Consider the following 13,831-nt stretch of genomic DNA (forward strand, 5'->3'; position numbering starts at 1 on the left):
ATGCATCCCAGCATTATGTTCCTTTATCAACACCCAAACGTTATGCTTAGGTTCCCTCTGAGAGGCTGCATGTGTTCTTCTGTTGTGGCAACCTGACTATATGGGTGATCTGATAGATTTGGTTGGCCTCTAGTCTGTTTGGTTACCAGGCCCTGCCTTTTATAGATGTTTCTGGCTGCTGTTTAGCAGGCCCTGGTCATGAAATGGCTGGTTTCAGAACCACAGAGGGTTTGTGGCTACAGGGTGAGTGCTGGATCAGTGGTGGGTGGAATCAAGATCCTGAAGACTATGGGACTCTTGCCCATCTACTGGCAGGTGAAGCCAGATCCTAGGGTAAGTTCCAGGTGACTGGCAGGCAGCACTGATTCCTGAAGTCTGGCATCAGGGCCCAGGGATCCCAGAGTTCATTTCAGATTGTTAGTTTCAGGAAAGTTGTTGATACAGTGGAGTTGGGATCTGATGTGTCCCAAAGTTTGCATTGGCCTTCTGTTGGACTGGGGCAGGGCCCAGGTGGTCTCAGGGTCAGGTCTGGCTTGCTAAAGGCTGTGGGATAGTAATTTTCTGCTTCTAAAGTCTGCTCCTCTTGGGTGAGGATAGTCTAAAGGGTAGTGCATGTTTCCTGTTGGGAAGGGCTGGTATCTGCCTATTGGTGGTTGGAGCTAGAGCTGGGACTCTGATCGGCAGGGCTCTGTCCAGGGGCATGTCTGGAGGTGGATGTGGGCTCTGGAGTCTTTAGACAGCCTAACTGCTTATGGGTGGGGCTGTGTCCCTGCCCAGTTAATTGGCTTGAGGCATCTCAGCACTGGAGCTTACTGACTACTAGGTTGGGCCACGTCTTAGAGTTGATGATCCAAGATTGCAGGCACCAGTATCAGTGCTCACACATTTGAATGTTCCCCAGTATGTCTGCTACCAGTGCCCATGTTCCCAGGTGAGCATCAGCTACCCCCCACCTCTATAGGAGACTCTCCAAGACAGCAGGTAGGTCTGGCTCAGGATCCTAACAAATTACTCCTTTTATCCTGGGATCTGTCGCATGTGGGATTTTGTGTGCCACCTCAAAGAGTGAAGTCTCTCTTTCTCCCAGTCCTGTGGGCAACCTGCAGTTAAGCCTTGCTATGGGTGTTTATCTTCCTGGTGCTGTATTCCTGGGCTGGGGGAGCCTGACATGGGGCTCAGAACTCTCATTCCTATGGGAGAACCTCTGCAATATAATTATTCTCCAGTTTGTGGGTCACCCACTTAGGGGGGTGTTGGATTTGATTATATCACAAGTCCACCCCTTCTACCCATCTACTCGTGGTTTCTTCTTTATGTCCTTAGTTGTAGGAAATCTTTTCTGGTAGGTTCTAGTTTATTTTAACAATAGTTGTTCTGCAGATAGTTGTGATTTTGGTTTGCTTGTGAGAGCTGGTGAACTCTAGGTCTTTCTAATCTGTCATCTTGGCTGCTCCCCTCTTCTAGCCACTTTTAAAGGTAGGAATGAGTAGAAAAGGAGGACCTCCATACTTAATTCAGGTGCAACTTGTGATCTATAGCACCATCAGTGAAGGAGAGATTGAAGCAAAATCTGGAATTTTCGCTTTATGCTTAAGGTTATACTAGGGTAGGCAATTTTTAGAATGGGCTAAATATATTGCAAAAATATAAAATAATGTTAGTCTCCTATACTGGAATATTGGCTTTAATAAAAATGTTAAGCAGGGAGTTCTTGTGGTGGTGCAGCAGAAATGAATCTGACTAGTATCCATGAGGATGCAGGTTTGATCCCTGGCTTCACTCTGTGGGTCAGGGACCCCACACTGCTGTGAGCTGTAGTGTAGGTCAGAAATTTAGCTTGGATCCCACGTTGCTGTGGCTGTGGTGTAGGCCGGCAGCTGTAGCTCTGATTTCAACCCCTAGTCTGGGAACTTCCATATGTTGCAGGTGTGGACCTAAAAAGCCAAAAAAAAAAAAAAATTGCAAGCATGCATTGAAACTAATTAAGCCTCTGTCCCCAGAGTGAGATGCTAATTATAATTAGCAAAAGGAACCTCTTCTGGGAATATGATATACTCAGATTCACTTTCTGTGGACAGATCTTCCTTAGGATTTGAGCTTGCCAAATGAAAAGGTGACTTCAGCCTGCACTCATACAGCTTGGCCTGTCCTCTTTGTGCATAGCACAGTCTATGTGAGCATACACAGATGCTGTGGATGTATATTTCATCCTTGATATTTTTATGGGTCCTTTTGTTTTGCCTTTAGTAGACTCTAAATAAATTTCTTAGATGAGAGAGGGCCTGTATAGCAAAATTTCAAAGCATTATTTACTGTAAAAATGGTTTTTCAAAAAGAAATAGGAATACATATATGACAACGATATAAAGCAAATATTAGGGGTAAGATTCATTGGCCATTAAAAGTATTAAAGACTTAGGTTGTGTTATCCTTTCTTGAACACATTGGATATTAGATGAATTCAACCTAGGGAATTAAACATTTAAACAAATGCATCCAGAGTTGATGGTCCTTTAATCCCAGTTGTCTAAGAGTCTTTCAGCTTATTCTGGTTCACTGATGAATAATTGACAGAGAATTAACTATTTAAATCAAGATATAGAAATTTCATTTACTAACTACATGAGGTTGCAGAAGGTTATTAGTCACTAGCTAAGCTCCTAATTCTGCTAATTGAAAGTCACCAGGGAATGAAAAAAGATAATGCCATCTATCTATGATTAAGAAGTTGGTTCCTGAAATTGTGTTAGTATGCCTTCTTTATTTTCTAAAACATTATTCACTTCTCAGCTTCTCTGCTAGTTAAGAGTATGTTAACGCTTAAATTTTGGAAACTAGAACTCAAGAAGGAGTGGCTTAGTGTTTTTGTCTTCTTTCTGTTATTTGGGATTCTGTTTTAAAATTGAAAAGAACTGTTTTATCTATTGAACACTATTCTCAAATTTTTCTTAAATATAAATATTTTTGATTATTACATTAACAATTTCATACTCTATACATGGGGATAGACCATTTGCTGTGTCTTGTCATAATAGATACTGTGACATTTTGGGCTTATTACTCTCCTTTAAAAATGATACCATCAAATATATCTCTCAGTAGCCACTAGCTGTTCACCATTTGAGGCTTTTCCTCATATATCCATTGGTAATCAGCACTTCCCCCACTAATCATTTATTCCTAAAACCTTATCAGGTAATCCTGATGTATTCAGTTTCTTAGGGCACTACAAGGAATTGCAGAATAAACAGTGACTGCTTTGTCTGGAGGCAAATCATTTCTGTTGTTAACATACTAGGAGGTAAGGAAGGATGTTTTCAGCAGTCTTTGAATTAAAAGAAGAAAAGGAGTGTTGCACTGAGAGGGAGATGTTATCAGACCTAGGTATAGACCTGAGCCCTGAAACCTGGGAAAATCTAACCCCTTTTAGCTTCTTTTTCTCATCTTCCAAAAGAATTGTTAAGAAATGTTAAATTAGTTAATCACTTCTTCCTGGAGTTGTCATAAATAGTAAATTGGAGGTTTCAGGGCTCATGCATATTAAACTAGAAAGTTTTAATGTCATTTCAGATATTCCTTCCCCCAGAATGACTTTCCCGACCTACTTGATCTACTGGTATGAGTGCTTGTGTCCTATGTCTCTTTGTACTTTGAACATATTTTTGTTTCTGTGCCCAATATGATTGTTGACCCCCTTATCTCCTCCCCCTCCACCTCTAGATATTGAGTTCCTGAAGGTCAGAGTCTTTTCATCTTAATAGTTCCAAAATCTTACATAGTTCTCAAAATTTTCTCAAGGAATGATTTTTCAAAAAGAGGTTGGCTAATCTTAACCTTGCCTTACTATTATTTTCTACAGTGTTACTTATGAAAGAATTTAGCTTTTATTTTATTTTGTCCTCTTTTTTAGGGCTGCACCCATGGCATATGGAGGTTCCCAGGCTAGGGGTCCAATCACAGCTGTAGTCACCAGCCTATGCCACAGACACAGCAATGCAGGATCCAAGCCACGCCTACAACCTACACCACAGCCCACTGCAATGCTGGATCGCCAACTCCCTGAGTGAGGCTGGGGATCGAACCTGTGTCCTCATGGATGCTAGTTGGGTTCATGGATGCTAGTTGGGTTTGTTAACCACTGAGCCATGACGGGAACTCCAGAATTTATTTTTCATATTTCCAGGGAAAGGGAAAACATTTCAATATTTTACAGGTTGTGAATTACAGTCTAATGCTACCATTTGGAGGCATAAGTGTTTGTGATATTAGGTTTAGGTAAAAAAAAAAAAAACCTCTCAAGCATGGAATTAGGAGTATGAATTTCTGAAAGATAGGCTTAAAAGGTTCGATCGAGGGTATATGGGGAGGGGTATCAGATTATGGGCTTTTAAACCAGAATTGACTATAGAAAAATCCATTTTAAAAAAGCATCAATTTTATTCAAACAAAACATACATAAATGTGCAATATGTTCAACCCCAAGTGCCAGGTCCCCACAGGCAGCCTCTGCTCATGCTGCAAACTCACCTTCAGGTCATACTCAACACCTGGGTGCATCTTCCCTAGCAGAAAAAAAAAATGAAATGGAATAGCATAAAACTTACTGTGCTATAAAATTTTACGATGAAAAGAAGGGCTTAGTCCACCACAAAGAGAAGCATCACACAGTTCTCTGTGTAGTATCTTTGTTTTCTTGAAAGTCTCTCAGGCTTCCAGCACCACATGCCTTCTCTATCCCCACCCAACCGCTAAAGCCTCTTATCGACAAAAATCCATCCAATTCTGGCTCTAATCTCACATCAGCCCTGTAGCATGCCAGGCTGCCAGGAGATGCCACCTGTTTAGAAGGAGGTTCAGGGACCATATTGCAGTGGTTTTCAAACTTTTATGGCTGGCTCAGAGTAAGAAAAATAATTAGTGCTGTGATCAAGAACACCTACGTACACAGTAATATAACTGAACTAAATGTGTTTTGTGAAAGAACTTTTACAATGGACTTATTCCTTTTTTTCCTCCCCCTCTGCTCTCTTCCTCTCCTAATGCATTTAAGTGAAAACCAAATGCAAGTCCTAACCCACCAATTTCTCTCCACTGGAAATTTGAAAAACATTTTACAATTGTTTAAAAGTCTACCTCCCAAATCAAGATATTAATATCACTAAAAACAGGTTCTTTTAGGGATGGGTCTTAGGTTGTTAGGTGTGCTAAAACAAATACCACAGACTGGGTAATTTATATATAAACAGCAGAAATTGATTGCTCACAGATCTGGAGGCTGGAAAGTCCGAGTTCAAGATACCTACATGGTTGCTTTCTGGTGAGGGTCAGCGTCCAGGTTCATACCTAGTGTCTTACTGGGTAGAAGGGCCTGGGAAGCTCCATAGGGGCTCTTTCATAAGGTCACTAATCCCATTCATGAGGGTTCCACTCTCATGATACCATAGTCCCACCTACTACACTCTCACCTTTGGGGATTAGGATTTCAAAATATGAAATTTTGGTGGAGGGACATAACTTCCAATCATAGCAAGATGCTTCTACTATTTTTTAAAAAGTCCACATCATTACCTAGGAAACTTGAGAACTGAGGAAGTTAAACTGTTGCAGTTGATTATTTAGTGCTTCCTTTGTGAGTGACCATTTTTAACCCCTCTGTTCAATTCTTCTTTCCCAGATCCAGGTGGAAAATGCCATCAGGCTTGAGAAATGCTGTACTGATAATCTCTGCCAGAGCTGCTGGCCTGCTGTGGGTTCTCTTCTGGAAAGGCCAGGCCTGTTATTATTATTTTTCTTTAAATTTCTAAAAAGAGGGAAATTTATGAAATATGTACAAATCTATCTTCCAGTTGTCATCTACTTCATTTATCACTGAAAACATTCCTTCTCTGTCATATGCACACAGCCTACTCCCAGTTGTCTTCCTGTTAATCCTCTATGCAAAGTGCTCACAAAGCTGATTCCACTCTGGCTGTGGGGGATGTGAGTTTGAATGTACCATCCCACTACTTCTTTTCCAGGTGGCAGCAGGTTGAGCTTATGTGGCCATTCGTCATTGTTATTGACATATTTATATGTGGGCATATTGAATGGTGCTATGGGGATTTTAGATAAATAAGGGAAATATGAAAGAGCGTGTGGTTCATGCCTTTGAGGATGTTAAATTACAGGCAGTCACCATATGCAAATGCTTAATCGTGTCACATGGTGACCATTTACTGATGCTCCTATACCATATTTCCATAACATTAGTGTTCTCAAATGGTGCGATAATCTCCTGCCAAGATATGCAAAAACAACTAAATGAGGAGCCTTTTCCAAAACGTTTTCATATTTCTGCTACCAAATTCATCTAATAGAAATAACTCTTTGAGTAAGTGCCACTTGCCTACTGTGGAAAATACTTTATCTGGTGGCACTGTTGAAACATTCAATATGAATTACAGCCACTTACTGCAGGGGAATCACGGAATCCTATTTCCCCCTTCCAAACCAAGAGAAAAATTGCTACCTACCCTAGGTATTCTTTCTTTGTAAAGACAAATGACAATGCATTCGCTTTCAGGGTAGTTCAGCTATTTCTCACCTAGAAGAGTGGTTTAATTCTCTATTTTAACTGCTCAGGTAAAAGGCTCCTTCTGCATCTCAAAGAAAGCTTTTGGCAATAATTTTCACAAAAAATAACACACTAACTCTATTCTTAATATTGTTTTAAACTTGCCTTTGGGAAGAGAGAAAGCATGGCATTTCTGACAGTAAACATGACCGTTTTACCAAAATCTTCGCTTTAATCATGTACTCAAAGCTGAAGTGCTGGATGTTTTAAAATTTTAGGTTATGTAGAGAGAATATTTTCCCTTCATTAAGTTATTCTTAAAAGATTTTTAAAACCAAGCTTCAACATGATCAGACTTTCTCCTTGGAATTTTTTAATGATTTTTTCATCTTAAATTGGTAATTTTTAAAGTCTCATAGTTGAGAAGTTTCTGTTGAATAATTATTCAGTTTATCACAATGCATTTTTACCCTGTATATAGATGTTGTTATAGTTCTTTATTGATTTATTGAAAAAACATATGTATAATTGCTTGTATTTAATATAAACACATTTGTGTGTGTTTGAGAAAATTAGGTGAGCTAGGGAACCCCATTGAACTATTCACATTAAATGAAGTTAAACAGGAACATGTATGAATACATAAACATATATAATAAGTACAAGAACTGTCAGTGATTCACTGAAGCTCAACTAAGGAGTCTACATTTAGTATCTCAAGTTTTTTCCCTAAATTTTTTGAATCCTAAGAAAATATGTAAAATGTGGGAAAGTATTCAGACTCAGTATTTTACCAGTGACTTTCAGAGAGGCTGAAACAGGGTTTATGAAGAAGCTAAGAATATTATTTTCTTTAAGCAGAAGCTAAAGTTACGAAGATAAATATATTATTAGTGTTTGTGTTATTGCTTACTATTGATTAGATCTCTTCATTATACTCTGGAGAATCATGTACTTAAAAAACAATAGAAATAACAGCAGTAGCATCTGCTTAACAATGGGCAGATCAATTCTGGAGCACAAGACTTTAAATATTCATGAGGCAAAAAAAATGACTTTGGGTTATTAGTATTCCAATAAAATTTCCACAGCTAAAAGGAGCAGGGGAAATTGCATATATTTTAATAATTTTGAAAAGGCCGATTTAGTTGTTATCAATGTACACTTGAAGGCTATTGTGATTTTTTCTTTCTTTTTTTTTTGTACTTGTTTAATTTTCCTGTACAAAGAAAAAGTAAACCAGCATGTAGTTAAAGGAGTAGGTATTCACATTCAGATAATTTGCGTATTCTTACAAATGTGTTTGATTACAACTGCTTCAAAACTATCCCAGATTTTCAAAAGTTTATTTTAACTTTTAAGACTAGACAAGGTCATACTGCTTTTACAACATCCTACGTGATTTAAGTATATATACAAAGAAAGAAACCAACATTGGAATATTACACAGCTTGAAAGTTTGAAGAGATTGTGTCTTAGTAATTTCAGTACTTACTGACACATCAGATGCCCGCAATGAATATTATATTTCATAATTTGTTGATTAGCAATTACAATCATTAGTACCCCAAGTCTTCAAAATTCACATCAACCCTTATGAAGCCATTCAGAAAGAGAAAGTCAAACCAAAACTTAGAATTAGTGATTATGGTAAATGCTTTTAATAAGATGTAGATAAATGGAGATGTTTAAAACTGTAATTTCATAGATTATAAAATTAGCACGTTATCCTCAACATGGTAGAGGCTAGGTGATTCTTTTTTTTTTTTTGTCTTTTTGCTATTTCTTTGGGCCACTCCCTCGGCATATGGAGGTTCCCAGGCTAGGGGTCGAATCGGAGCTGTAGCCGCCGGCCTACGCCAGAGCCACAGCAACGCGGGATCCGAGCCGCGTCTGCAACCTACACCACAGCTCACGGCAACACCGGATCATCAACCCACTGAGCAAGGGCAGGGACCGAATCCGCAACCTCATGGTTCCTAGTTGGATTCGTAAACCACTGCGCCACGACGGGAACTCCCAGAGGCTAGGTGATTCTTCTGTGCATTCTGGTTATAAGATTTTACTTGTTTTACTGTGAATTTATATATAACAAATTTGCTTCAATTCAATGTCATTGCTACAAATGACACAAAAGCTATATACTACTTCAAAATAATTATTAACATTTCCACATGCGGGAATTCCTTTGTTGTCATTAATTTGGGGCATCATAGTATAAAGAGATATCCCATGATATGCCATGTTGCTGAAAAGCATAAAGCAAAGAAAAAATGTGCAAGAGAAAGCCATTTCAATGTATTTCTAAAAGTAACAAAATTGTAACAAATACCCTTAGAAAAATTGGTTTTGGGAAAAACTATCAATAAAACAATATTCAAAACATCATAGGAAGCCACAAGTAATTTTTTTTTTTCTTTTTTGGCTATCCCTGTGGCATATGGAAGTTCTTAGGCCAGAGATCAAATCCTAGGTGGAGCTGTGACCTATGTCACAGGTGCAGCAATGCTGGATTCTTAACCCACTGCACTAGGCCAGGATCAAACCAGCATCTCCACAGAGACAAACTGGATCATTAACCCTACACTACAGTGGGAACTCCAAGAAGCCATACATAATTTTAAGAAAGTAAATTATCACAAAAACTTAGCCATAATTTTAAAAACACTCTGTTAAGAATCAAAAATTGTGCAAAGCCTACAAGGGAAAATGGCTAGAAATTTGGTGGGACAGTAAATTTTTAAAGAAATAAGGGCCATTGAGTACACAATAAGTGTGTCTATATCTCTGGATCTAAGTAATTATTCTTAACAAGCCTGTGAAATTTAGCAAATTAAGTTTAAATTAGGAATTAATTTTTCTCTTAAAAAGGTTCTAGTGATGATATGACAATTTTGTTTTTGAAAGATGCTAAAAACTGATCACTTCAGATGCTTCAAATCAACTATTTTATAACAAGAGCCTAAAGTAGAAAGCATGTCGGCACAGGATAAATACGTAGCCAGTCAGTCCATATTTTGTTCTTACTAAAAATGCCATTATGATTGACTTTCTCTTTAGATTCTTCACTGTGACTGAAGACCCCTCCATATATACATCATCAAGAAATGCTGTTAACACATGGACAGACAAGACAGTAACAGTCTAGTGGCTTTTGTTATGCAGCACAAATAATAAAGAAAAAATACTGAGCAGTGTTGCACAGGAACCTTAACATTTTGTACATGTACCATACTTTCTTTTCCAGGACCCTTAATTTAAAACCCCAGTAATTCTGGGTCTAAGCCTTATGAAACAAATACTAGTAAAGCTTATAAATTAGATGTTGAGGACTTTGATGGAGGTAGTATGAACTTTAATTTGAGAGAATGTCAATGAAACCTCCATTATCAATAACAAATCGCTATGATAACTGCCCATTTTTTAGGACCTTTGAAGCAAAATAAATAGAAATCCATTTCATCTTGAAAATGATTTACTGCTTTGTTATTAGTAAAATACTTCTCACAAATATCTACATACTGTGCTTTCCTGAGAAACCACCACCAGTTTCCAACCTCAATAAAATTCCAGTTTCACAGGAAATATAGAGATGAACAAAAAATGATGCGTATGCTTGGCCAAGCTATGCAGCACTATGTCAATATTTGTGAAAAAAATTTAATATGCAAATAATTTATTATTCTATTATTTTAAAGATAAGGCTATGTAAATATCATCAAAACAAAGCTTTAAATTTTGTTTTAAAGAAATTTAATGGAATTTTGTTTATTTTGCAAAATGGTAGTACTGGGTTCTTTATAAAGGAAGTATTTAGAAATTATATACGTGTAGGTTCCTTCAAAAACAAGAAATACTGAGCAGTGTTGCACAGGACCTTAATCTATTGATTAAATATGATCAGTCTACTGATAGTCAATCATGTTTCATATTTTTGTACATGTTTCTGTGTGTATATATACATACACAGACACAAACATGGCACTTCCTTTAGGCAAATAATAGGATAAAAGTCAACTGGGAAGAATGTGGACTTATTTAGGCAATATGTAATATGTAGAAAATGGAGTACAACAAAAAGAAACAGATCACATAATCTCTGATTAGAAATAGTAAAGAAAGGAAATTATAATATCAGTTAGTACTGCATGTTACAGATTCTTCAAAATTTGGTTATAAACACTGACAGTGTGTTAGGCACGGGGAAATAATTAGGATAATATAGAGTCAATACAGAAGGGAAAAATTATTGCTAACATTGCAGTATTCCTTTTATAAGAATAAGCTGAGTATTGATTATGAAAGCTGTAACAATTCTTGCTTTTATTTGATAACTATGAGATTTTTTTCTCCCTTGCTATCAAAAGAGTGCTACTTTGCATAATATATTTCAGCCAGTATGAATAAGTCAGAAAACAATGAGAAAAGTAATTCAGAGTTAATGAGTTGTTGCTTAAGAAATTTAAACTATAAAAATCAAATCAAAACCATTGAAAAGGCAGGCTTAGACCTCCTTAAGAAGACAGCTGATGGCCTACCATAATCTGAGCATTATTCTCCTGAAAAATCCCATTCAGTTTCCTATAGATTTTGCAGAGTTCATTCCACGGAGATACTGTAGGGAAATGGAGAGGAGGGGTGTGGGGTCTGGGGTCTCCTCACTCTTCCTCTGTGCAGCCCAGCAGCTCTGACCGCAGCGTGATCCTCCCATACCAGGACCAAGGAAGGATTCTTATGTGCCGTGCGTAGATGGGAGGGTCGATGACGTTCTTTCTGTGTGTATCATTGTCAAAATTGCCCTGGAAAACCTAGGAAAGAACAGACTATGAATCACATGACCTTCTTTTTATTGGGAATTATTGTTATTATTTTCTTGTTTAGAGCAGTTTTCCCAAACCTGAGATTTGATAACTAAGCATATGGTGTTTTTCAAAATATGTTACAGATTTGGAGTTCCCATCGTGGCTCAGTAGTCAACGAATCTGACTAGCATACATGAGGATGCAGGTTCGATAGCTGTTTTTGCTCAGTGGGTTAAGGATCTGGCATTACGGTGGGCTGTGATGTAGGTCATAAACGTGGGTCAGAGCCTGTGTTGCTGTGGCTGTGCCGTAGGCCAGCAGCTACAGCTCTGATTTATCCCCTAGCCTGGGAATCTCCATATGCTGTGGATGCAGCCCTAAAAAGCAAAATATATATTATAGCTTGTTTTTAATGATCATTTTTAAATTGAATTATCAATAAATGTTTAAAGAGCCAAATAAGATGAAAATTGGTTGTCTAAGGCAGGAATACATAGACTTAGTTCTTTTTTAAAAACATAAAAATGCTATCAGTTTTTTTCTCTTCTTTTTATGTCCGCATCTGCAGTATATGGAAGTTCCCAGGCCAGGGTCAAATCGGAGCTGCAGCTGTGGCCTGTGTTACAGACCTGGCAATACTGGATCTAAGCCACATCTGCGACCTACACTGTAGCTTATGGCAATGCAGGATCCTTAACCCACTGAATGAGGCCAGGGATGGAACCCACATCCTCACAGAGACAACACTGGATCCTTAATCCACTGAACCACAAGGGAAACTCCAGGGCTTTATTTTTTAATGCAACAGATAGTTATTTTTCAAGGTAGTCTTTCCCAAGGAGTTATTCAGAGATGGTTGCAAATTGCAGTCATCATCTGCAACATGTGGCATTCACATTCACAAAGGGCAAGGAGAGAAAGAGCTATTAGATTATGCAGGATGTTTTTAAAAGCAAGGTATGGAAACAGCTTGAATCATTTCTGGATACATCTCATGGATCTTAATTAACAGCATGACCTTAGCCAACTGCAAAGGAGGCTGGGAAATGGAGAGGAGCATGTGGCCATCTGGTGAGCAGAACGTTTGCTATCACAGTGTCTTTGGCTTACCTCTCACCTAGAGAACAAAATTAACCCACTAGCAAGAGAGACAACCTCAATCAACGGTACTTTTGAACAATTTTTTTTTGGGGGGGCTTCTCTAATAATTTCTGGATCTGTTCAGTACTCTTGTGATCGTTGTGACCTGACAAGTTGGCGCTGCACAACTGTTGTTCGTTATTCTTCTTTTGTTTCAAAGCTCTTTTGGACCTTTTGTGTCCATTTTTTTTTTCTCCCAAGAGGCTTTTGTAGTAACTATGAGAAGTGCTGTTGCTTTAGAAAAAAAAAAAAAGGCAAAATAGAATCAAAACACTGGGATTAAATTATAAATTTGAGAGAAATTAATGGACTGATAATATTCAGTTGAAGATTTTGCCATTTTAACCTACAGATGCTGAACATTATTGAAGTCATTCCAAACTATTTTATATTTACATTTTTCTTCTAGTTCAACTAGGAGAGTGAAAATCTCTTTAAGGATTTCTCTTTTAGCTTGATGAGTCACTTAAAATTGGAAGATAATTTTCAGCTTGTTTGAAATCAAAACATGACTACATGGGCAGAGAGAGGGACCTGAAAATAAAACTCCCTGAAGGGAAAAAAAAGAAACTTCCTTATCACATGATTGATAGAATATGTAACCCATATTTCTGAACTCAAAATTAAAGGGAATGTTTTTAAAATGGCCTTCTGGAATAAGTTGGTTCAGTCTCACATGATCACAAAAGGTCCCCTGAAAGAGAAAAATAAAGATATTCTTCTCTAAAGCATTAGACAGTGACACTGATTAATAGAAGCAACAGACAAGATGGGATAATCTTTCTGCTGGTTCCATGGAAAGATTATATGCCACGGAGGGTGAATGCAAAGCGCCATCCCCATCTTGCGGGGAATAATTTTTCAACCTGACACAAAATATATCTCAAAGACTGTTTCTGAATAAACATTTGCTGAGGAAGGGAATACTGAGCTCTGCCAAGTCTGGAATCATTCATTTAGTATGGATTTTATCCTCAGCAATGTTCTGGCTTGCACTGACCAAAGAGGAACTGGTTTTGGATTGGAATGTGTTATTCTTATAGCAAAAGCTCCCATGTATAGAATATACGATGCAAACACTCACCCCAAATCTTGAGATGTTGTCATTGCAACAGCAGAAAATAAGCACATTCTATTGTGTCCTGACATTCTCTTTGACATATGATGTTGGGTTCAAATGCTTCACTGGGGCTGTCGTGTTACAATTTAATAGAGAATCTAAAATCCAATTTCATAGCCCTACTAGAGAGCTTAATGTATATTTTTGGAATAATAGAGTTTAAATTCATTAACTTTCATTGCAAGATCCTCAACAGTTCAAAATATAGTGTTATAC

The 13,831-nt window shown here is 37.8% G+C and overlaps 1 protein-coding gene across 2 annotated transcripts in view; it reads right to left on the bottom strand.

Annotated features, from left to right (window-relative positions):
• Positions 1 to 4,413: 4,413 nt before the first annotated feature.
• Positions 4,414 to 13,831, bottom strand: part of EDIL3 (EGF like repeats and discoidin domains 3) — a 438,462-nt gene continuing 429,044 nt past the window's right edge. For both annotated transcript variants that reach the window (XM_047778233.1, XM_047778232.1), the window contains one exon: positions 4,414 to 11,361. In XM_047778233.1, the coding sequence (XP_047634189.1) occupies positions 11,212 to 11,361 (150 nt within the window). In that variant the 3' untranslated portion in view covers positions 4,414 to 11,211. The remainder of the gene's footprint in view (positions 11,362 to 13,831) is intronic.

The sequence above is a fragment of the Phacochoerus africanus genome, chromosome 4 (genome assembly GCF_016906955.1).
Source record: "Phacochoerus africanus isolate WHEZ1 chromosome 4, ROS_Pafr_v1, whole genome shotgun sequence".
Taxonomy (NCBI): domain Eukaryota; kingdom Metazoa; phylum Chordata; class Mammalia; order Artiodactyla; family Suidae; genus Phacochoerus; species Phacochoerus africanus.